The sequence below is a fragment of the Amphibalanus amphitrite genome, unplaced genomic scaffold (assembly GCF_019059575.1).
Source record: "Amphibalanus amphitrite isolate SeventyFive unplaced genomic scaffold, NRLGWU_Aamphi_draft 000716F_arrow, whole genome shotgun sequence".
Lineage (NCBI taxonomy): Eukaryota > Metazoa > Arthropoda > Thecostraca > Balanomorpha > Balanidae > Amphibalanus > Amphibalanus amphitrite.
Genome location: NW_024882210.1, coordinates 37,107 through 60,234, shown reverse-complemented (window position 1 = coordinate 60,234; position 23,128 = coordinate 37,107). Strand labels below are relative to the sequence as shown.

At 44.8% G+C, this 23,128-nt stretch overlaps 1 protein-coding gene across 2 annotated transcripts; it reads left to right on the top strand.

The window, feature by feature from the left end:
- Positions 1-130: 130 nt before the first annotated feature.
- On the top strand, positions 131-16,640 carry LOC122365132 (geminin-like). Of its 2 annotated transcripts, none has more exons than XM_043336106.1 (6): positions 131-301; positions 4,581-4,718; positions 5,016-5,068; positions 6,537-6,691; positions 8,472-8,650; positions 16,327-16,640. In XM_043336106.1, the coding sequence occupies exons 2-6, from the start codon at positions 4,608-4,610 to the stop codon at positions 16,357-16,359; spliced, it is 531 nt and encodes a 176-aa protein (XP_043192041.1). In that variant the 5' UTR covers positions 131-301; positions 4,581-4,607; the 3' UTR covers positions 16,360-16,640. The 2 variants fall into 2 exon arrangements, with proteins under 2 accessions (XP_043192041.1, XP_043192042.1); XM_043336107.1 differs by having other exon boundaries at positions 4,568-4,718.
- Positions 16,641-23,128: the final 6,488 nt, after the last annotated feature.

The window sequence follows — 23,128 nt, the reverse complement described above, 5'->3', positions numbered from 1 at the left end:
ACTCATACTGCCAATGTAAAAGTGCCATTTCTATTTTAGGGAAAAGTTGCTACCATATCAAACATAGGTGCTGCCAAATCAAGCTAACGTTTTTGAGCGCGGTGCTGCGAGAGTTTTGAGTTGTTGAGTTGTTTCGGGTTGGACGCTTGAGCCGGTTATATCGGTTATATGGCCTTGCTTGAGCCTGACAGCTACGCGCCCTAATCCACGAAGAAGAAGGAGAGTTGTTTCGGCCACAGTGGGTTTCGGCCAAGCTGCTGCGCGCCCTTTACTCTTCAACAACAACAACAGAGTTGTTCCGGTGTGTTCGATTGGTTTCTATATATATGTTTTAGGGCCTTGGTTCTAATCGTGCTAATGAACTGATATGGCCTTGACTAGGATATATAAATGCTGTGTTAGGCAATACCGGCAATACCTAAGTTTTTTTTGTTAGTGGAAAGATTGTCACTTTTTGATTTGTTCAATATTCTGTGGGTCGTCACTCGACACTTGTCAGATTGAGATTGACATATGTTTATGCATGTATAGCAAATTGATACTCAGGATTTGATTCTGTTGCGCGTGCAACAGAATCCTGCAGGCGTCTGCCTGCAGGTATAGACACTTGCTGGAGCCGCCCATGGCCCAGTCACTAACTGTTTGAATCCAAGATCCCTAATCCACGGCCTTGGGCGGGTCCAGAAAGGCTATCTTGATTTCAGAGATCTGATGCTGGGGGGCGTACCCCTGAAAAGTCCAATGCCTGCAACTCATTGTATTTTAATTCTTATGCTTTGCTGGCTGGGTAGATAGTAGGTACCTATATATATATATATATATATATATATATATATATATATATATATATATATATATATATATATATCAGTTGGTGACATACCAGGGAAATAAGCTAAAATTAGAGCGCTCTATTTATTGCTCCTGCCCCATGTTGAAGAGATACCCCTAAAAGCGTGATCTTTTATCGGCCCTTACGCAGCAAGGCAGTAATTCTCAGACCGGTGGATGGTATCAATAGAAAGAGAATGCGTCAAAGATTAACATGAATTAATTAACATAACATTAAAATGTTAATTAAGCGTGGAAATTAGTCCCAAACATAAGCTAATTATTGCTCCTACCTCGGCGACGGCGCTCCCCGCAGTCGGCGGAGAAGCTAAAATAAAAGCCACCATCCTCCTCCGTAAGTCAATTTTAGAGCGGCCGAGTGGGCCGATGCGGGGCCACCAAACTGAGGTGAGACGTGGCTAGTAATTGCAAACCGCCATAGAAATCAATATCTTAAGACGTACAATATGGGATGATTACTCTGAAGCTGGAGTGAAAGCATGAGTAGATTGCAAGAAACGAAATGCATAGATTGGTTGAATTATGTACAATAGGCACAGCTCAGATAAAGCCATTTCTATGATGTTGACATATGACATAACCCTTCCTCTCCTCACCTATGACCTAACTCCTAAGTGCATTGGCACAAGGCCCTATATACCCATTGGCAGTTACCGGCATAGTTTTTGAGCACGAGTGTAATTCGCCATCGGACCGCAATACATGTTGCCAGGGTGCTGCAATTACAACGAACATACGAATACTGCCTTCATTTGTAGGCGTTTGTTTTTTAGGCGGTCTTTGACGTGCAAGGGGGGCGGGGGCATACCTGTCGACAACTTGAGTTTCTCCGAATTTCAAAAACTCCCAGAATTTCAATTCCTTATGCACTGTTGTAGGTACAGCTATGTTCACAAGTTTCCGTTTCCTCCTGTTCTAAAAAGGATGATATTTGTCGATTTCGTGCGTCGCTGATAGGAGGGTGCGTTTAATAATTAGGCCCAACGCTTTCTGCATCCGCGAGTACCTTCAAAAGGGAACAACAGTTTCCATTTATTACACTATGGGACATGTGACAAAATGACCACTGGAACACGCATGAAACGGAGCTCATATTCCTAAAAATGTCTACAATCACTTCTTTTCTGACACTATTAGCAAATACCATCTCAAGTTAGGTGGTTGACAGACAGTCAATGCAGATCTGGGGAGACTGAGTGATGCCAATTCACCACTTAACTGATAATGAGGGCCGAGGGAAGAGAAACATGCAACATGCACAACTGACAACTTGACAAGTGACAAAACACTACCACTATTGCGCAGTGCACAACAAATTACAGCAGCCAGCCCAAAAATGCTTTTGGTGGCTAATTGCAAAACAAGTCACTAATAAATGTCTTAGTTGCAGCTGAACACTGCACAATAATCACACTGTTCACACACTGAGTGAGATGCCACAGGTGGTTTGAATCACACTTTGGTTCAACTGCAAATCTGAAGTGTTGTCATGAGGTTCATGCCTCCATGATCACAGCACTTTGGTTGTGGTTGGCATAACACTTGTAGTCTGCAGAGTTCCACATGAACTGCAGACACCTCATCTGGTGGTCTTCATGTTGCTCAACTTCTTCAGGAGGCAAATGTCGACCACCCAGCGGAAGCATGGTCCTGCAGAAAAGAAAGGTAATGCATAAGGTACAAACATTATCTGCTGAAACAGCTCCTTCTGTTGGCTGTTATTAAACTTTTAACATAGGTAACATAACAACATGTATTCCATGTATATTACATTTGTTGAAGTAAAATACTGCCGGCTATTTCAAAACCAGAAAATGAAATTATATTGAGGCATAATTCACCTGCTCAGCGATCAGTATCAAATAATAATTAATTTAATATTAGGCATATTCTATATAACACATTCATAGAATATTATACTTCACGTTACAAGGACTCACAATCTTTCTGTTGGGTGTTTGATTGACGCATTAACTAAGTTTGTCTTAGGTTTTATTATTGCAAAAAATTCATATTGCATTTTTGTATGAAAATACTGCCAGCAATAACAAAACAAGAACATGAAATGCCAATGAGCAAGCCGCCATTCCTTAAAATGGATTACTTTGAAAGGAATTTTAGTTTCTTTTAAGGAAAAGGAGAAATGATTATCAGGTAATTATCAGAAAACCACTCAACCAGCAAGTGGCTGGGTGGTTTCACAGCAAACATCAAGCCAAAACATATACTTACATCTATCTAACAATTGAGCCATTTGACTACTACAAGGATATGTGAGCAAAATAAGAATCCAATTATCCAATGTTGACTTCCTTGCAAAGTTTATGCCTTATTTTATGAAAATGTGTCACTAGAATATGATACTTATCATCGAATATTATTTAATTTACGATTTATTTCGATCGGAATGCACATGGAGTCCCGCGCCATTTTCGTCGGCGATGAATATGATCGTGTTTCATGAAGAGATAAGGGGTTTCAATGGTCTTTCAAAGCAATAATTTGATGCAAAAATTTGTAGGAAATAATATGAAGCTGGTTCAAATGGCCATCAACCATTTAAAACACCGAAAATACTCACGACTCCGTCCCGACGACCACGCAGCACCGCGAACGCCACACTACTGGCACAATGCCAAAACTGCTGTCACAGTGGAAATGTTTTTTTTTTCTCGATTGCAATTGTGGAATTATTTATTAAACAGAAGATGCTCTTTCCGAAAAACCGACTGATTTCATACACAGATGCATGGAAAATAAAAAAATCCCGGTAAGTTTATTTGTATTGTTTTGTCGATTTTGACATGCTCCTAGTTTGCAGCCATATTTCGATATGTTCTACAGGGAGTTCAGAATTATTTCAGGACCAATCTTTTCCTCATTCATTTTCCCGTCGATCATGAAATTTTTAGAGCGGAACAATTGGTTTCCAGGCGGTCCGAGCGATTTTCGTGAGAAGGGTGCAAAAATCGGCGTCATTTTTAGAGCCTCGACACCAGCTCAACACAGGACCCTATGGGAGACGGTGAAGTAGCGGGAGCAATAAATAGAGCACTCTAATTTTAGCTTATTTCCCTGGTGTGTCACCGACTGATATATATATATATATATATATATATATATATATATATATATATATATATATATATATATATATATATATATATAATAATATATATATATTATATATATATATGTATTATTATATATATTTATATTATATATTTATATATATTTATATTATTATATATTATTATATTATATATATAATAATATATATATATTATATTTATATATATATTATATATATATAATAATATATATATATATATATATAATATATATATATATATTTATATATATATATATATATATATAAATATATATATATATATATATATATATATATATATATATATATATATATATATATATATATATATATATATTTACAATAAGTCTGATTAACCTTTTAAGCATAAATTTTGCATATTTTTGCATGTTTTGACCTTCTATATCCAAATATGTTACATAAGTGTGAAGATAAGAACAAAACATAATCTAACCTGACCCAACCCTACCTACTTACAAGGACCAGGGGACACCACTTGAAGCTTGAGAAGAGGGTAGGTAGCCCACCACTTAAAGCCAAGTTTTCCAGGCATAGGCATAGATATTTGATTCTTTAATATCATTACAAAGTTGTGCATTTCAGAATCAGATTCAAGTCCAGAGGGAGAGTTAAAAAATATACAATGAAGGAGCTGCAAGTCCAAAATGAGAATGCTTTGCCAGCTAGTAGTAAGGAAGGGAAGATGACTAAGAGTTCTAGGAGAACTCCTTTGTCTAACAAAACCAACAAACTGGTAAGTGGTTATATTAGAAATAATCACTTATTTTATTTTGTACCTATAGTCAGTCGAGTCTTAAGATGAGAATTATGGGTAGCTGAAAACTGTTAAGTGTACATATACTTGCTTATTTTACTGAGCTACTGTTATTTTTTAAATTTGCCAAATGAACTCAGCATTGTCTAGTGTATGGACAAATGTGATGAATTTGTTTACCTACTTAATAATGCTGGTCATGTGTTCAGCACAGAGAATATGTTTTTTTGTGTTTTATTGCTGATGTTGACATGTAAAATCCTCATTACATTTCAGGCACAAAATGATGCCAGTAGCACACTTTTGCTGAAACCCAGAAAACACCATGGGTAAGTACAAGTAGCAAACAATCATGTTCCTAACCAGTTTGTTCTCTAGATGTGTCGGGTCATTGTATTTTAGGTAATGCTGATCAAGTTTTTGCTGGTAAGCGTGAAGATGAAGTACAGTGAAGATAAAAAGCATATCTAACCTGACCTGACCCTACCAACTAACTTTCAACCTTGGACCTACCAACCTACAACCTACAGATCTAATTCTACAAGCTACTAACCCAAAATCTACAACCTACAACCTACTAACCCTCCATTCAGAGTCAGATTTCATCTACATATATACCAGTTTTGTCCTCTAAAATGCATATGTGTATTGGCATTTGTTTGTGAACTGTAAGATGTGTTTGTGTTTGTTTGGCATGCTATCTAATATATGTAACATTTGGCATAAACATAAGCATTGAATGTTATCTGTCTGAGCCTTTAACAATGCTTAGTTGTATAAATTTTGGAAGGAGCATTGGTGGCACCTCATGATTTCATCATTGTTGACAGTCCAGGGGAGAAGGGCACTCCCCAGGACTATGGGTCAGCCTATGTAGTATTTCATTTCGTTACAAATAATGCAATGACTGAGCAATAGAACTCACAGATCCTTTGTCATGTTGCAAGTGAAAGATACCCCATTTTACCTGTCAAATGTCAAACCTGTCAAACCCTCTCAGTCTCAGGTCAGGTCAACAATAAATGTTGCTTTCATCTACTGTGATAGGGATAGTTGGGTGCTAGCTGCTATTTTCAGTTCTTTTTAGTCGATAGATTGAGGAATTCAGAGCCCACCATATACATACACAGCTTGTTCAATGTGTCTTAATCTGTTTACTGATCGTCAAATTCCGAGCTCGCGGGAACTTTGAAGTCAAAGTTTACCATGGCCACATAGCTGAGCATGATCTGTTTTGCCCACCGACCTCAACTGACCATGGATGATCCCACCAGCGACACACCATCTCAGTCATGTGAAATTATTGTTACACCTTTACTTTGATCACACCTGTCGAACACCGGAGCGCAACACGAATCTGCTTTTGCTCTCGGGAGTCTGATACTCCACGGTGTGTCTCGAAATTGATTTCTTCTACCACCGCTTTGTAGTTAAACATGTGATGATCGGTCCCTCGTGTGTCTGCAACTCATTTTCCTCCTATCCTGACACACTTCATGATTAATATGTTAAAGCATCCCGCACACCAGATTGTCCAGCATCTGAGATCTTGACACTGATAAAACTCCAAGTCTTCTGCAGTCCGCTTACGAGTGGATTTTTGAAGGCATTCAGCTGCATTTTGTCCAGGTCGCACTATAGTACATACCCTGGGCCAGTTAGGTATTGATGATCAGTGACAAGTCAGAATTCCGGCCGCAGACCTTTCTTTCAGAACCCTGGGAGACTGTCCTACCACCATTTCCTAGCTAGAGCGCCATGCATTCTCTGATAACTGATGTACGTTGCTGTCACCAGGCTCCGGGTGTTTGAGGAGACGGCCGCTGAGGAGCGCGCCGCTCCTGCCGCCCGGCCGGTCACCCGCTGCACCGTGAGCACTCAGACCGATCCCGATGAGCCGCCGCGAGGCCAGGAGTCGGCCGTCGACCGGCTGGTGGCCGATATGTGCGCCGGTGAGAAGCCCACCTGGACTGGGTCACTGTGTCATGGCTGCGTGGCCACTGTGCTCGCTCCGGCCTGATAGTAGCTACCGTAGCTACGACGTTGAGGGCTTAACGTTGGTTGGGAGTTATTTTCACATCTGTTTGGCTCTTTTTGTCGCTGGTTGTAACAGCGCAGCGTTTATATCGATATGAACGACTTGGGGATGAATTAGTTGAAGTTGATACTATTCTGGTCTCTTTATGACCTAGACCATTATTATGCTAATAGAGATATTCTGTGCAAAATCAGACGCAACCTACCGTTCGCTTTTCTAATAAGCTGATAGTACCTACGCTTAACCCGCGCCCCGTAGGGCTACCGGCGGACCCTACCACCCGTAGGGGGGGGCCGTTTCGGCCCCCCCCCCCTAAGATCTCGGAAAGTTACCGGCCGATTTTCAAAATTCAAACGGCGTTCGATAGCCCCACCCGGGAACTACCTTGTGACCAAATTTCATTGACCTAGGTCAAACCGATGACGTCACAGGTCAGGTCAAAGGTCAGATTTTCACCGTTCACAGGCAATTCAAGAAATGTGCTGTGAAAGCGAGTAAATTGGTAATTTATTGAAAACCATCGATGGTACATTGTTCGTCAAACACATACCTTGCTATCTGAGGTCACTGATACCAGGTCAGGTCACAGCGAGGTCAGGTCACCGGGGGTCACAATATGAATGTGTCGTGTGATACATGTTTTATGGTCCATTTTACATGACAAATGCGATTATGTGGGTTAGGCAGCCTTTGGGGCCAGCCTAGGTCACGTTTTTGTGAAGGTCAGGTCAAGGTCAGGTCAAATTAGGTCAAATTTCAAAGTTGATATTTTTGCATAAAATGGGTATCGATTCGATGCAGCTCGTCACGGGGAGTCTAATGGTGGTCTTCGTTTTGCTCTACGAGTTCTAGAATTGCCAAAAATTGAGTTTGAAAATTTGACGTCATCATTTTTGAACAGTTTTTTCGCTATAACTTGGCCAAAAAACGTGGTATCGATCTGAAATTTGGTATGTAGATAGAAGACGGTAGGCACTATCACATATATTCCAGTTTTTTCGAAACTCAAAAAACTTTTTGGATTTTTTGGCGAATATATCCAAAAAAATGCTTTTTTGGTTTTTGGGGGTCAAAACTAAAAAAATTCAAAAATTCGAGATAGCAGTTTTGTAGCCCTGTCAATTCTACACCTTTTATGTCTTGATCATTTTTCTGTATCTTCAAAGCTGTAGTCCTGACAGGTCTTCTCGCGAAGGTCTTTTTTCGGTCGAAAATGACAGAACATGACGTCACTCTGACGTCATTTGTGGCCAACCTATCATAGCCTCTGGAAAAATTTTTGATCACAATGTGTAAAATTGATGCCCGGAGGGGTCCTGAAAGTTTGGTGGCGATATCTCCAGCCGTTTAGGAGATATCGACCGAAAAGGACAGGGAGGGGCCGTTTCGGCCCCCCCCCCCCTACGGGGCGCGGGTTAAGTGTCACATATGCTATCGTGCTTAGTTGTATGTATGTATGCATGTATGTATGTATGTATGTATGTATGTATGTATGTATGTATGTATGTATTGACATCAAAAGCCTTCCACATATGGCGTGGTGATTACGGCTTTGGCGTGGCGACACTAGTTGCGATCCATCTGGCGTGTAGCTAGTTTCTCACGGTTTTCATTTGGTGGCGTGAGTGTAGGTTTGTACGAGTAAAGCGGTGTGTGTCCGTATAAGTGAAGTGGTGTGCGGGTGTGCCGTGCAGCTGCCGAGGAGCCCAGTGGGGAGTACTGGCGGCAGCTGGCCGAGAGCCGGCAGCAGGCGCTGGAGGAGGCCCTCCAGGAGAACCAGCAGCTGCACGAGCAGCTGGACACCGCCCGAGAGGAGATCCGGCTCATGCGCGAGGCGCTCGAACAGGCCGAGGGAGTCGTGGCCGCTGTTCAGGTGAGTGGCGCGAAACCGCCCGTGTCACAAAGTTATAATCTGATTTTGGAAGCGTGAGTTTAAGCATGGTGGAGCTAGAGCGTCCCCTGGTGGAGCTAGTGCATCGCGGAAGAAACGACCCTGTGCGCCGTTACGAGACGCACCGACTGATACCTGATTTTAAGATCTCAGGTCAACCGGTGACCTCTGAGGTCAGGTCAAGTGGCCCAAGGTACGGGTTTGGTTTTTGGTAAATAACTTCGCAAAAAAACGGCCGCAGAGCCGCGATTTTGGCATCATCGTGTTCGTCTCGCACAGGCGCGTCGAATGGTATACTTTTTGTTTGGGTGAAGTCAACTTAAGGTGTTGACCTCGGGTCATGGTCAGGTCAGAAGCCTCAAAGTCACGAAGCTGGTCGAAGGAGGTGGTGTTGCATATCATTCGATTCGGCTGGCCTTCCAGTCTCCAGAGTCCATTGGTGTCTTTCCCGACTCGCTAGCTCAATTTGATCAGGGGTTATTGACGAATAACTTATGACCCTTGTGACGTCATAAATGACGCCATGCAAGATCAACAATGCAAAAGTAAAGCATCTTAACTTGCAAGGAGTGCATGATATCACGATTCCGTGTGGGCGGGATAATTTGATATCGTTCCCGACGCCAGAATAATTTTTCCCCATTGACTTATAATGGTGAAGTCACGTGATCGACCTGACCTCATGTGACCTTTAGAAAGAAAAAAAAAACGAGATAGACAAGCTGTGAGACCTCTGCTCATCTGGCACTGAGGGCGTTACGAAGTTGCGACATCTGAAGACCGTGCAGAGGTTCGTCTATGACGCCATAGGTCAGTGACTGACCCGAAAATGCGGTTGGTGTCAAAAGATTTAGCTTGAATCAAAGGTCAGGTATAATGGGGCATTCCACGATAGATCGACCAAAAAAACTTAAAATTTACACCCGCATATTTTATTTTTTGCTTAAAATTGGTCTAATGGGTTGTGATGGGCGGGGAACCCAGCTGTGGCAAGGATTTTTTTCTTCGAACAACGGTATCCGAGATATAGCCTCGGGCAGTTCCTGGAGGTCACGCTGCAACCCAGTGTCCTGAAATTTATTTTTAGGAGAGTGTGATTGAAGCCGCAAGGACGTCAGTATTTCAAAAGGACGTCGATATCGGTGCGGAGCCTCAGCCACTGAAGATCCCTTAAATCTCTTAAAATTAGCGATTTTCACTAGCAATTTTGACTAATAGCATCTGCAGGCACCTCAAAGGATCATATATAAACACAAAGGAATGCCAGTTTACCCCTAGTACAATATAAATTTCAATCATTCACCACAAACACCAAAACAACACTTTGAAGATGTCTAGTTCTTGTCCATGATCGTACACAAGTCAATAACAAATATGCTTCAACAAAAATCAGCCCAAGAGCCAGCGGCTATCACTAAATATTGACGTCATAAGAGGGATATTATATCGAGCAAGAGGAGTGACGTAAAAAAGCAGACGTCCAAACAAAGAGGTGGAAAACAGTTAGGAATATTAATTTCCATAGCTTCCTGTTATGAAATTCAATTAAGAAAACTCCAAGGTAGACGCTGAATTTTTCTTGGCTGGAAAAAATGTGAAATCATTGTGCACTTTTCAGTTTTGTACCGACGTCGATTTAATGGGAATGACAAGGTCAATCGACGTCCCCAACATAACGTGTATTTTTAAGCCAAGGACGACATACTTTAATTAAAACTGTTGAAATTCGGTAACTTTATTTTAATTCAAATAAACAAACACAAACTTTTTCCCCAACTACTATCAACATATGCAAAATTAACTACTTTTGAAGGGTAGGTTCAAGGGGCAGCGCTACCCCGTTACTGTGACCTTCTGAGGGGAAAAAATAATTAAATATGTTACAGTGATTTGATACAAAAGGTATGTTGTGTGCTTATAGATAAATGTCGAAGTAATATATTCGCATGATTCATTTTTATCTATACACTGCACAGTTACTAAAACTGAAAAGTGGAAAACGACGTCCTCAGATCCCTCTATTCCAACGTCTTTTCTCCTTCATATGACAGCTATTACCTTCACATGATAAAGGAAAAAACTATACATATCTGACGCACAGAAAACGAAAATAAAACCGCGTTGTTTACTGTTGGGCGGTTGGCCAGCGGTCTATGGCCTTGCCAGCGGTGTAGGAAACGGGAGTTGAGTATAAGAGTGGGTTTGTGAGGCCTTGGGATATATTTATTATCATTTTGCATAGCTGTGTTTTTAGGCCACAGAGGTGATATTTCTTTTTGTTAGTTTGCTTTTAGTGTTCGATATACCTGTCGACTTTTATCTGTCAGGGACGTCGTTTGGCTTTCCGGGACGTCGCAAAGAGAATCTGTTCGGGTGTGGGTTTCCACCCAAATTCACGAAAATCAGGACACTGCTGCAACCCTATGTTTGACGGCTTATAACTCAGAAACTATTGGTTTTCTATGGTAAAAACTTGATATGGTTCAACTCGCAATCAACCAAAAAACGTTTTGGCTATCTCGGATTTTCGATTTTTGAAAATTTTGATCACGTGACATCTTGACCTTTTTTCGAAGAGTGACCTTGATATTTTCCTAACTGAAAGTCGCAATTTTGTCTGATGACGATTAAAGCCTTATCAATTGTCATTCATATGCGATAATAAAAAAGTGGCTTTCGGCCTGCGTTGACCTCAGGTCAGGTCATTTTTATGACCTTCCCATTATTACGAGCGGGACCGACAGCGAGATCTCGAGAACAAAGCAAGATAGCGACAAGCGGTATACGGCACAGGGTACACATGGATAAGGTCTACAATTTTTACTCAGGTCATTTTCAGGTCAGGTCAAAGATGACGTCACAGGGGTAAAAAGAAAGTCTAAATGGCGGCACTACATGTATATGAAGTTTTTCTCGAATAACTTTCGAAGTATCCCAGCTAGGAACAAACTAATAGCACCATCGTGATCCTCTCGTCGATCCGCATCGAAACATGTGTATGTTGACCTCGAAGGGTCAAGGTCAAAAGTTGACCTTAGGTCACGTGACCTTAAGGTCATCATATATATCATTCGATGGGCCATGACGAGCTGAACACAATGAGCCTATCCGCGCGGCTGTATCTCAAACCTGTAAGGAGTTATTAGCAAAAAAACATTTGGTGACCTTTAATAACGTCACATGACCCAAGACCAACGTCACAGTTGACCAAGAGCAAAAAAGGTCTCAAGGTAGTCAAAGTTAGTCGCATTTGGAGTCACTCATGGTATATTAGGCAATTCTGACGCTTTTTAGTGTAAAAATAAGGGAGCTGATTTTTCCCCAATTGACTTATAATAGGGTGGTCAAGAAATTGACCTGACCTCAGGTCATCGGTATCGAGATTCAAAACGAACTGGCGCTAGGTGAAAGCAAACGGATTGGTGCTTATTCTACGTCCCTTTCTTTATTAGATCAAAAGGTACAGCCAAAAACGGAAAATTATTGTGTGTTCAACGCGTGACCGAGGATGACCTTTCAGCGGGTCACTGATACAAAGCTGCACCAGTTCCATCAATAATAGCCTAACTCAACATGATTCAAAAGTATTTGAACCGGTCAGATGCGTTTCGGTGGTAGCCGATATTTCTGCCATTGACTTATAAAGGACAGGTCAAAAAATGACCTGATCTCAGGCCGATGCAGACCTGATGCAGGCCGAAAGCCACTTTTTTATTGTCGCATATGAATGACAATTGATAAGGCTTTAATCGTCATCAGACAAAATTGCGACTTTCAGCTGGGAAAATATAAATGTCACTCTTCGAAAAAAAGATCAAGATGTCACGTGATCAAAATTTTCAAAAATCGAAAATCCGGGATAGCCAAAACGTTTGCTGGTTGATTGCAAGTTGAACCATATAAAGTTTTTACCATAGAAAACCAATAGTTTCTGAGTTAAAAGCCGCCAAACATAGGGTTGCAGCGTGACCTCCAGGAATTGCCTGAGGCTATATCTCGGAAACAGTTGTTCGGAGAAAAAAAATCCTTGGCACAGCTGGCTTCCCCGCCCATAACAAGCCATTAGACCAATTTTAAGCAAAAAATAAAATATGAGGGTGTACGGCTTTCGTCGATCTATCGTGGAATGCCCCGTATGCCAAGTTTCATCTCTCTTTATCGCCAGCGTGTTCGGAGCTATTGCGAAAAAGACCCTATGGGGGAAGGGGGCGGCAGTCGTCACCCCCGGCCCCCCTCCCCCTCGGCGGGCGAGGGTTAACCTGCGCCCCGCTTGGGGGAGGGGGCAGAATCTGCCCCCTCCCGTTTTTCGCCAATAACTTCTAAACGCGTTACGCCAGCGACGTCAAACTTTCACTGCCTTATCATACGTCAATTTGACACTTTCCCTGAAAATTTGAGCGAAATCCGTCGGAAAACTTTGAGAAATTGACGTTTTAGTGACGTCATGTTCGCCATTTTCGCCTCAAAAACGGCAAAATTTCAAGCGCCGCTAACATCTTCATTTTTAAAGGAATCAAGACGAAACAAAAAAGGTTATACGTGATTCTACTTTGTCTATCAAATGGCTGTCTCGGTTTTTGAAAATTTTGGATTTTGGCCCAATATTTTTCAAAAAACTTTTTTGAAAATAATTATAAAATCCAAAATTTTTAGTAGTGTATCGAAAAAAACGGAATATATGTCAGAGAACTGGTTTATGTGCACCTACATACCCAGGGACGTAGCCAAGGGGGGGCGGAGGGGGCGCCCGCCCCTCCCTTGGGGTTTTCAGGAGGCCCCCCGAAAGGATTCAGGCCAACGTGGGCCGAAGGCCCACGTTGGCCTGAATTCTTTCGGCCTGAATCCAACGTGGGCCCACGTTGGCCAAAATCACGTCGGAGGTGAACGAAATTCACCCGGGAATCTAAAAAATGAGGTCAGAACAATCAGGGCCCTCTGACCAGCCTGACAAGTGACAGCTAGGGCCCTTCTCATCTCCTGTGAATAACCACTAGTGTCTGTGTCTGACCGCTAAGGCCCCTCTGACTCCTCAGTAGAGAGGAGGCCCTCTGTGGGTAGGAGGCCCTGTGTAGAGAGGAGGCCCCCTTAGAGAGGAGACCCCCTGTAGAGAGGAGGCCCTCTGCAAAAAGGAGGCCCTCTGTAAAAAAGAGGCCCTCTGTAAAATAGAGGCACTCTGTAAAAAGGAGGCCCTCTGTACTCTGTAGAGAGGAGGCCCTCTGTAGAGAGGAGATCGTCTGAAGAGAGGAGGCCCTCTGTAGAGGAGGACTCCCTCAGTGAAAGGAGGTCCTCTGTAGGTAGGAGGCCCTCAGTAGAGTGAAGGCCCTCTGAAGAGAGGAGGCCCTTTGCAGAGATGAGGTCCTCGGTATAGAGGAGGTCCTGTGTAGAGACGAGACTCTGAAGAGAGGAGGCCCTACATAGATAGGAAGCCCTCTGTAGAGAGGAGGTCCCTGTAGAGACTAGAGAGGAGGCCCTCTGTAGAGAGGATGCCCTCTGTAAAGGAGGCCCTCTGGAGAGAAAGACACCCTCAGCAGAGAGGAGGCCCTCTGTAGATAAGAGGCAATCTGTAGAGAGGAAGCCCTCTGTGGCTGTGTTGGTATTTTTACGATGGATGCAATTACCCAAACCATTTATCAGACCGTGGTGATATTCCCATAGCCATGCTTCGCACAACTCATAATAATTTATTTGACCGGGAAATTAATATATACCTATCCATCGATTGTTTGTTTCATCTACGGCGTAAATGAAGCAAACCACCTGGACCATAGGAAAATTTACTAACGAAACCATGTTTTACTTACAGCAAGTAAACGTGGCATCATTCACACATAAAAAATTGATAACCGTATAGTTTTAATCTTGCAGACGTCAGTCAGGTCAGAATCGTGACAAGCCTATTGGAAAATATAATGAACTGTGTCCTGCTTCGAGAAAACGAATCAAAACCACCCAATTCCTTCTGAATTAGGTACGTCAGGTCAGATTATCTGATCTGTAAGCACCCAGGTGGCATTTACTGACAGGGGCACCGGGGAGGATCATCTGAGGTGAGGTGAGGTCATCAACAGTTTTTAGCCAATAAATCACGACATGATGGGGCTAGATAGTTGTTAGTGTACCAAACCATTCGCCTGGTCATGACGCGCCGATTGGTACCCAGCGTGACCTTCCTAGGTCAGATTTTGAAGTTGAACTATCTATGTAGGTCGTTATAAACCATGTTATTTGTTATGACCTCTGGCGACCTCAATATTGACCTGACCCAAAAAAGTTGTTTACAAAAGTTGTAAGTCGTTCAACGAACTATCAAACGCCGTTGCCGTTTGTCGCTACGATTCGTGCTTTTCGAGTTCTGACGGGGGCCAAAAAGGCCCCCGCCCGATTCAGTCTTTCAGAGCCCGCCCGGAATACGGTTAAGCGCTTGAACGATATATGATAATACACCAAGTGTTAGGTACTCTGACCGTCATCCAGTATCCATCCATTCCTCGCAGATCCTCCCCCCCCCCCCCCTCCTGCTGCGGTCCGGCCGCCGGCGCCCGAGTTTTTTTTTTTTTTTTGCCAGTTACCATGCCACTGGGAGACTTGTGATATGCGTATGTTTCTTACCGCGACAGCGGTAAGAATAAAGAAACATACCAGTGCGCTGGCCATATGAAAGCTGAACAAAAGTCTGCATTATGTTGTATATGTAATTACATATGTAGGCATGAGACCCTCTGTAGAAAGGAGGCCCCTTTAGGGAGGAGGCCCTCTGTAGAAAGGAGGCCCCCGGGATTCCTCCGCCCCTCCCTTGGCCAAATCCTAGCTACGTGCCTGTACATACCAATTTTTAGAAGAATCGGTTCAAAAATGTGGGAGTTATTCAAAATTTTATGACATCACGACACGCAGAATTTTGGAAAAAAAAAAATAATTTTTTTGGAAGTTCTAGACCTCTTACGGAAACAAAAATAGCACCATTCGATTCGCCGTGAAAAACTGCATCAGATAGACACCTTTTTAGGCCTTAACAACCAACTTTAAAATTTGACCTCACTTGACCTGACCTTGACCTGACTTTGACCTGAAATTCATCCAGAGGTGGTCCATATCACTTATTGAGTGTGCCCATTGAATTCTATGAGTAAAATGACCCATAAAGCATGTGTCGCACATGCCCTTTTCTATATTTTGTTTTTGGTGACCTGACCTGACCTGAACTTGACCTTGACCTTGACCTTTGAATGACATTGTATGCAACGAATATTGTCTTGGTAGTCTAAAACACGTTTTGGGCAATCAGTCTCAGTCCATTCTTCGGCAACTACGGTGCAAGGCCGATACTGTAGAAACTTGCATTTTGTACCCTTGACCTGACTTTGACCTGACCTCTGACCTACTTAAGCAAAAGAATTTGGGCTCTTAAGATCCGCCTTGTTGAGAGCTTTTGATTGCCGTTTACCCCGTCTTTCTACGACCATCGCGGGTTCGGAAGTTCGGGTTCGGAAGGTGATTATTGATGGAAATTGATTGACAGTATATCGTGCACAAAATAAATTTCCTACGATGATTCGAAAGCGACCATTGATGTGTCTGACTTTGGATAGTGTATGACCAGCTGATACTGAGCTGTGAGCCGCTGTTGTCGTTTGTACTGATGTCCGCCTTTCTTTCAGGAGTGGTCAGACGAACAGGAGCAGGCGCAGTGAACGGGACCGCTGAGGGGTTCCTCGTTCACCTCATCTCTGCGTTATCTCATCACGTCAACCAGCCCAGGAAGTGAAGGTGTGTCGCAGCTTCGTGTATCGGTTGTGCCTGGTCTACACTGTCGTGAAGGAGAGTAGTGTGGATCGTGCTCATTTTTTCTGCGGGCCGTCCGTCTTATGCCTTGACTTACTAGTGCTGATAGTACAAAAGGAAAAAATGCATTTCACTTGTACCTAGGTTGTCACATAAGTGTCCATATTTCAATAAACAACATTGTATTTTATCTTTTTTATTTCATATTGAGCTTCAAATCTCTTGAGGGATAAACATGAACACCCACCAAAAATAATGCCCAAGACGGTCACTTGAACAATGATTCTATCTAGTAATGCATTCTCGTGTTATTTGTCATTATTTCCGTAAGATAGTCGTGTTCGTGGCCGATAGTTGCGAGCCTGTGTCACGGGTGACCGGCGGCGCAGAGCGAATTGGGGCATTGTGAACACAGGCAGTGTTCACATCATCTACCTTTACTCCATCTTCGTTCGACGCCAGACACAACAAAAATGACTGATCGCAAAATTATAAGAAGAGATAGGACAGCCGTTCGTTTAGGATGACAGCACCTTCCGCTTCTTCTGGGCGACGTCTTTCTCGATAGGGTCGTCGAAATACTTGTCGTTTTTCTCCTGGGACGTCTTCTCTGCTAGCACAGTGGCGGCGACCATAGCCTCCATGTCTTCTTTGTTGTAGTACTGGTTCTGTGGGCACGACGGGGCGGGACACATTATCAGAAGGTGCAAGCAGGGTCGCGCAAGAGAGGTTCTGTAGAGCCCTTCGTCTCTCCCCTTCCCTGGTTAACCGTATTACGGAATATTCCTTATTCAAGTGCGCGTCAAGAGGATCAATCGGCACCGTGAACAGTCCACGACTATTTACTATGCAAGTCGTTTTGCACGACGTGAATTCTGCTGGTCTGCTGAGTGCCGAGATGAAGCTTTTTGATAACTGATGTGATTTTTGGCGTGCACATTCATCTTCCTAGCGATACGGTTTACGACATCTTAGGCACTTTGCAAGATTTCAGTCATCTTAGACGATATGTTATCTTTTTACTGCGACCAAAGGGAAATCCTAATAATTGCCTCCGTTTGCAAGATCTATGTGTAAAACACGCTGGTGGTCTCAACAATCGTGCTAAACCAATTGCAGTCGGTCAGACAGATGTCAGTGTCGATTTACGGCAGTAATCGGCCGGTGCCGACAGAACATTGCTGCTCATGACTGACCGATCGAGGCGATTGACTGGCTCGCTGGTTTCGAGGAAGACCGGAGGGCTACCCAGCTTCAATGTTTATTGCAAATTGAATATTGATACAAAAGCGGGCAGACGTGTCAGAAATGGAACTCACGCGGCGCAAACCCTGTAGGATTTACTTCGTGTATGCGTGATGTGATCGAATTGCCGAGTCCTAACAGTAAACTGTCATTCTGTAAACAGGATCGCTCATCCATGCGGCGAACTTTCCAAAGCACACACGTGAACTTTTGTCTGTTCAGCGCGGCTCAATGTCCATCTCTGAGTGTAACGTTCACGTGACTTTACCTAACGAGTTTTACCATCCCACTTCCTAGCAATATCTAAATCATTGCCTGGCAATTGCGTTGCCTAAGACCGAGCCGAACACCAAACTAAGCGGGGTCTTTTAATGCAGTAATGCTCCTTCCATGCCGGTTACCGGCCGGTCGATATGTCGCCCAGCGTTGCCGTTTGGCCTCGATGCCGCACGGCCTCGAGGTCACGGCTCACCATGCGGTGTGGCACACGGCGCCAACACGCAGTTCTCAATGAGCTTGAAGCTTTTGAATAACGCGTAGTATTTCCACAACCGTCTACAAGGTGTCTCAAAAGTTCGCTTACAGGTACCAGCCATGCTTTTTTGTCAATAATTCTGAATCAACATGAAATTAACAGTCGAAATTTTGCATGGGCATTGGTAACAACCTTCCTCAAGTAGCTTCATTGTTTTCAAGCGCATTCGACCCTTCATGAGCTCACAAAAAGGGTTCACCTCTGACCATGGATCAGGCATGAAAATGGAGGTCGCGTACTCGGGTCGGCTGAGAAACTCTCTGCTTCACGAGTAATGGGAATGGTTAGGTCGGAAATGACACATGGCAAAGTGTCGGCGAGGATGAGTACAACATGATGGTCATCTAATAAAAACGGTGGCTAAAATTTTTGAAGGACAAAACCATGCGAGACTAACAGCGTTTTGAACGACCCTTGTACCGCAGCAGACTCGTGCTCCGGAAAGCAGCTGAAAATGCAGTCCTAACTATTGAAAACTGACCAGAAGCTCACAGACAGAGGTTACCCAGTTTCAAAAATTGCAGGTCATCATAAAATAAAGACAAAATATCATTTAAAATTGTTTATAATATCTATAACGCTAAATTTTGAGGGAAAATAATGCGAAAATCGTCCATGCCGAGGACAAGTGACCTTCCAAAAGTGTCAGTTAATGTAAAGTTTTATCTAACGAAGTTTCAAGAGGCAGATCTGGAGCAAATAGCTTTCTTTTACACACAAAATCCGGACAAAACCGCACGATGGACAGGTTTTGGCCGTTTACAAAGCAGAACCTCTCCTGAGGAAAACACTCCGGAACCCAGCGAAGGTCTTGGCATTGGGAATGACGAGCGCTCGGGATTTGCAAATTTTGCCAAATGTGTCTAAGCAACAGATGGCCGACACATTCTGCTACGATATGCTGCGAAAAATTTGCCCCTGGCACTTCCCATTTGTTCAGGAATGGGGTTGTTTTGAAAATGAAAATGGTGCTTGGGAGGTCCGCGCCAGTCATTCATGAAGGAGTTAGCGCCAGAGAAGACCTACAAAATACTCACGGATGGTGTCGATGCAAGCTATCGGCTTTCAGGGAGAAGCGGATGTTGCCGGGGAGCTCGTCAAACCTAAATCCGACGCAGAAACTGCGGGGGATTCCCCTACAAGAGCTTGAAAGCTGGTAACCTTTTATCAGCCTCCGGCAGCTGACGGAGTGACGAAAATCGGTATGGGCAAATATTTTTGGAGATACAGCAAAGGGTTTGGTTTCCAACCTTCCGAATCAGTTGTCAAAGCATGCATATTTGTCTAGTGTACACACGGACACCAAAACCTTAGATTTTTGGCCGGTCCTTATATGCTTTATTGACATGGGAAATGTGTAAACGAACTTTTGAGACACCCTGTATATCGGCATTGGCGGATTCAGAAAGGCGGCATTTAGCGCTGCGGGGTCGTATTCCATTAAAGGTTGCTGATTAAAAAATACTCGGATTTCGCTTTCGATGTTTCGATTTGCTGAATATAAATTTAAAGGGACTATCCCACCTTCTAAAATGTTGTTAAAACCAGTTAAATTGTGCCCCACTTCATAGATTGGATGACCAGGAACACGGTTCTGGCATTCATTTTTCATTAAACATCTTAGGCTTCCCATATTCCAAACACAAACTTTCAAATATGTGACGTCCCAGCCCAAAATTACCTCCTTCCCCAGGCCACATTACTGTCATAAAGCTGATTCCTTTTACTCTGTAGGCACCACAACAAAGTTCAGACCAAGTTTTAAGCGATTTTTCAACGAACAAACCCATTTAAATCAGAATGACTAAACGAGGTGACGTCACACTAACGGTCGCTCCATGTTGAAGATAGGGCCTTGCGCAAGGCCCATTTTCAAATGAAGGGAACGAATTTCTTCAACACCAAGAGGCCGCGGGGTTGCAACCTAGATAGATCGTGGTTTCTGAACCTCGCCGCAAACTTGGCTATCTCAACTCAAACCAGGGGCTCCGCCACGGTTTTGGGATTGGGGGGGGGGGGGGTCCGATCGAAAACACAAAACCTCGCTGGCGGATCCAGGGTGGGCATTTTGGGCGAATTCTTTCTGCCCCTGCAGCTCCCGAAGATGAGGAAAAATTGCCGCTTTTCTACAGCTCAAAGAAAACTTTATAATTCTATCAGAATAATTTTGCCTTAAACCGAAAACCAAGGCTCAATTTGCACAAGAAATCGAAAACCGAAAAGCGGAGCCCATTGGCACCGACATAGCGACCTCTCAAATCAACGTTTTTGAGCAATGGAGGCCGCTGTTGCGCGCTCCAAGGGCGGTGTTAGCCATCAGACAGCGCATTAGGCTCTCAGTGACTGGCATGCGCATCAGCTTGGGAACTCAGGGACCTTCATAGGCGCTCAGATATCTATGTACCTAGGCTCTTAGGCCAGTGCCGGGTCCTCCAAGGCCGTAGTTAAAGGAAAGCGCAGGGCTTTAGGAGTCGTTGAAGGGATTTGAAAGCCCTGCCCTCATACATATAGCAGTATAGAGCCCTTAGAGACTGACATTCAGTCTCTATGATCAGAGAGTGACCTAGCTTGACCTGAAAATGGATATCAAAATGCTGCAATTGAATCAAAGGTCAGGTTATGCAGGGGATCCTGTAAGAGTTGTGATTTGTAGACGTATCTCTACCGACCTGCATTCAGAGTCCTGTGCAGATTATTGCAGATTACCTCAGAACGGTGTGAGGCTGCTTAGACTAGTACGGTGCTTGAAAGACCGGCTAAACCCCCTTCCCCCAACACTATCGGTTGACCTCACATGGAAAAAGGATTCTCAGATCGCTTTGAAGCTCTTTTGGGGCGGGTATTGTGTCTAGGTGTCCTGCAAGCTGGACCTCCCTCACGAAATTATAGCCGAATTCTAGCATGCTGAGGTAATCCTATAGCAATCTTAAACGCATTCATTTTAATAACAAAATGGTAGAATAATGACACTCCCGTACCTACATATAGGTCGGCGAGAGTTGATCGCTTCGTGTGTCACATTTTAAGGGATCCCTACATTTCTAGATCTTAAATTCCTTAGCTTTGCGACTGTCAACACTGCACATTCTAAATTATTCAACACATTCTGTGAATGATTTAGTCATTCTTACGCGAAAACAAGCTTATAGGTATTCGGAATATTGGAGGGTACTGTACCCCCCCCCCCCCAGGTAAATTATTGAGGGGGTCCGGACCCCCGCGTACCCCCCTGTGGCGGAGCCCCTGACTCAAACCCCATGTTAAAGGTGGGATAGTCCCTTTAAGGAACTTTTCCAAAATCAGTATTCGAGTCTTTCAGTACGAAGAAAACGACAAAATAACGTCAGTTTCGGTTGTTGTGGTAGGGCAAATGTCCGGTCAGTGGCGCAGCCAGGGGGGGGTCAGAGGGTCAGCTGACCCCCCCGAAATTTCTGTCAGGGGCCCGCTCGAGAAAGAGAGGGAGAGAGAGAGAGAGAGAGAGAGAGAGAGAGAGAGAGAGAGAGAGAGAGAGAGAGAGAGAGAGAGAGAGAGAGAGAGAGAGAGAGAGAGAGAGAGAGAGAGAGAGAGAGATCCTAATCTACATAATCGGACGGGTCCGCTTCGAAAAGTGCCCACTGGGACACCACGGGTGAGGGGTAGGCCTGAGGCCCCCGGTGGATGGGTCCGGGCCCCCGGGTAGAACGGGCCCCGGAGCCCCGGGTGGACGGAGCCCGGGCCCCCGGGAGAACGGGCCCCGAGCCCCGGGTGGACGGGGCCCAGGCCCCCGGTGGATGGGGCCCAGGCCCTCGGGAGAACGGGCCCGGGCCCCGGGTGGACGGGGCCCAGACTGCGGGTGGATGGGGCCCGGACCCCCGGGTGGACGGGGCCCGGGCCCCCCGGTGGATGGGTTCGGGCCCCGGGAGTACGGGCCCCGGGTGGACGGGGCCCGGACCCCCGGGAGAACGGGGCCCGGACTCGGAGCCCAGGTGGACGTGGCCCGGGCCCCCGTGGGGATAGGGCCCGGGCCCTCGGGTGAATGGGGCCCGGGCCCCCGGGTGGATGGGGCCGGGTCCCCGGGAGAACGGGGCCCGGGCCCCGGGTGGATGGGGTCCGGCCCTGGGTGGACGGGGCCCGGGCCCCGGGTGGATTGGACCCGGGCCCCGGGAGAACGGGGCCCGGGCCCCTGGTGGACGGGCCCCGGAGCCCCGGGTGGACGGGGCCCGGAGCCCCGGGTGGACGGAGCCCGGGCCCTCGTGTGGACGGGGACCAGCCCCCTGTGGATGGGGCCCGGGCCCTCCGGGTGGATGGGGCCCGCTAGGGTGACCCGCTTGCTCCGCAACGCGAATAAGGGATATTTTCGATCGGTGGGCGTTTGGTTGGTCTTGTGTCCGTGGGTCATGTATACATTTCGGTCGGTTGTCTTTTGACGGCTAAGCATTTTGGTTTGGAAAAAAACATCCATCGCATCGAGGTGCTCGTGTCTGATAACCATGCGTCTACTATAGAACTTGTCAAGTGTATTTTATAGCATAGGTTGACGTAGGTCATTGAAAAATGAGAGCCATAGATGAATTGCCATGTAGAGGTTTGAAAAATTTATATTTTTAGAATACTGTTGCTCGTCTCGCAAAAGCGATGATTGGATCTTGGACAAAATTGAAGCTCTTTCCAACGTTGCCATTTTTAACCCGCGCCCCGTAGGGGGGGGGCCGAAACGGCCCCCCCTGTCCTTTTCGGTCGATATCTCCTAAACGGCTGGAGATATCGCCACCAAACTTTCAGGACCCCTCCGGGCATCAATTTTACACATTGTGACTAAAAATGTTTCCAGAGGCTGTGATAGGTTGGCCACAAATGACGTCAGAGTGACGTCATGTTCTGTCATTTTCGACCGAAAAAAGACCTTCGCGAGAAGACCT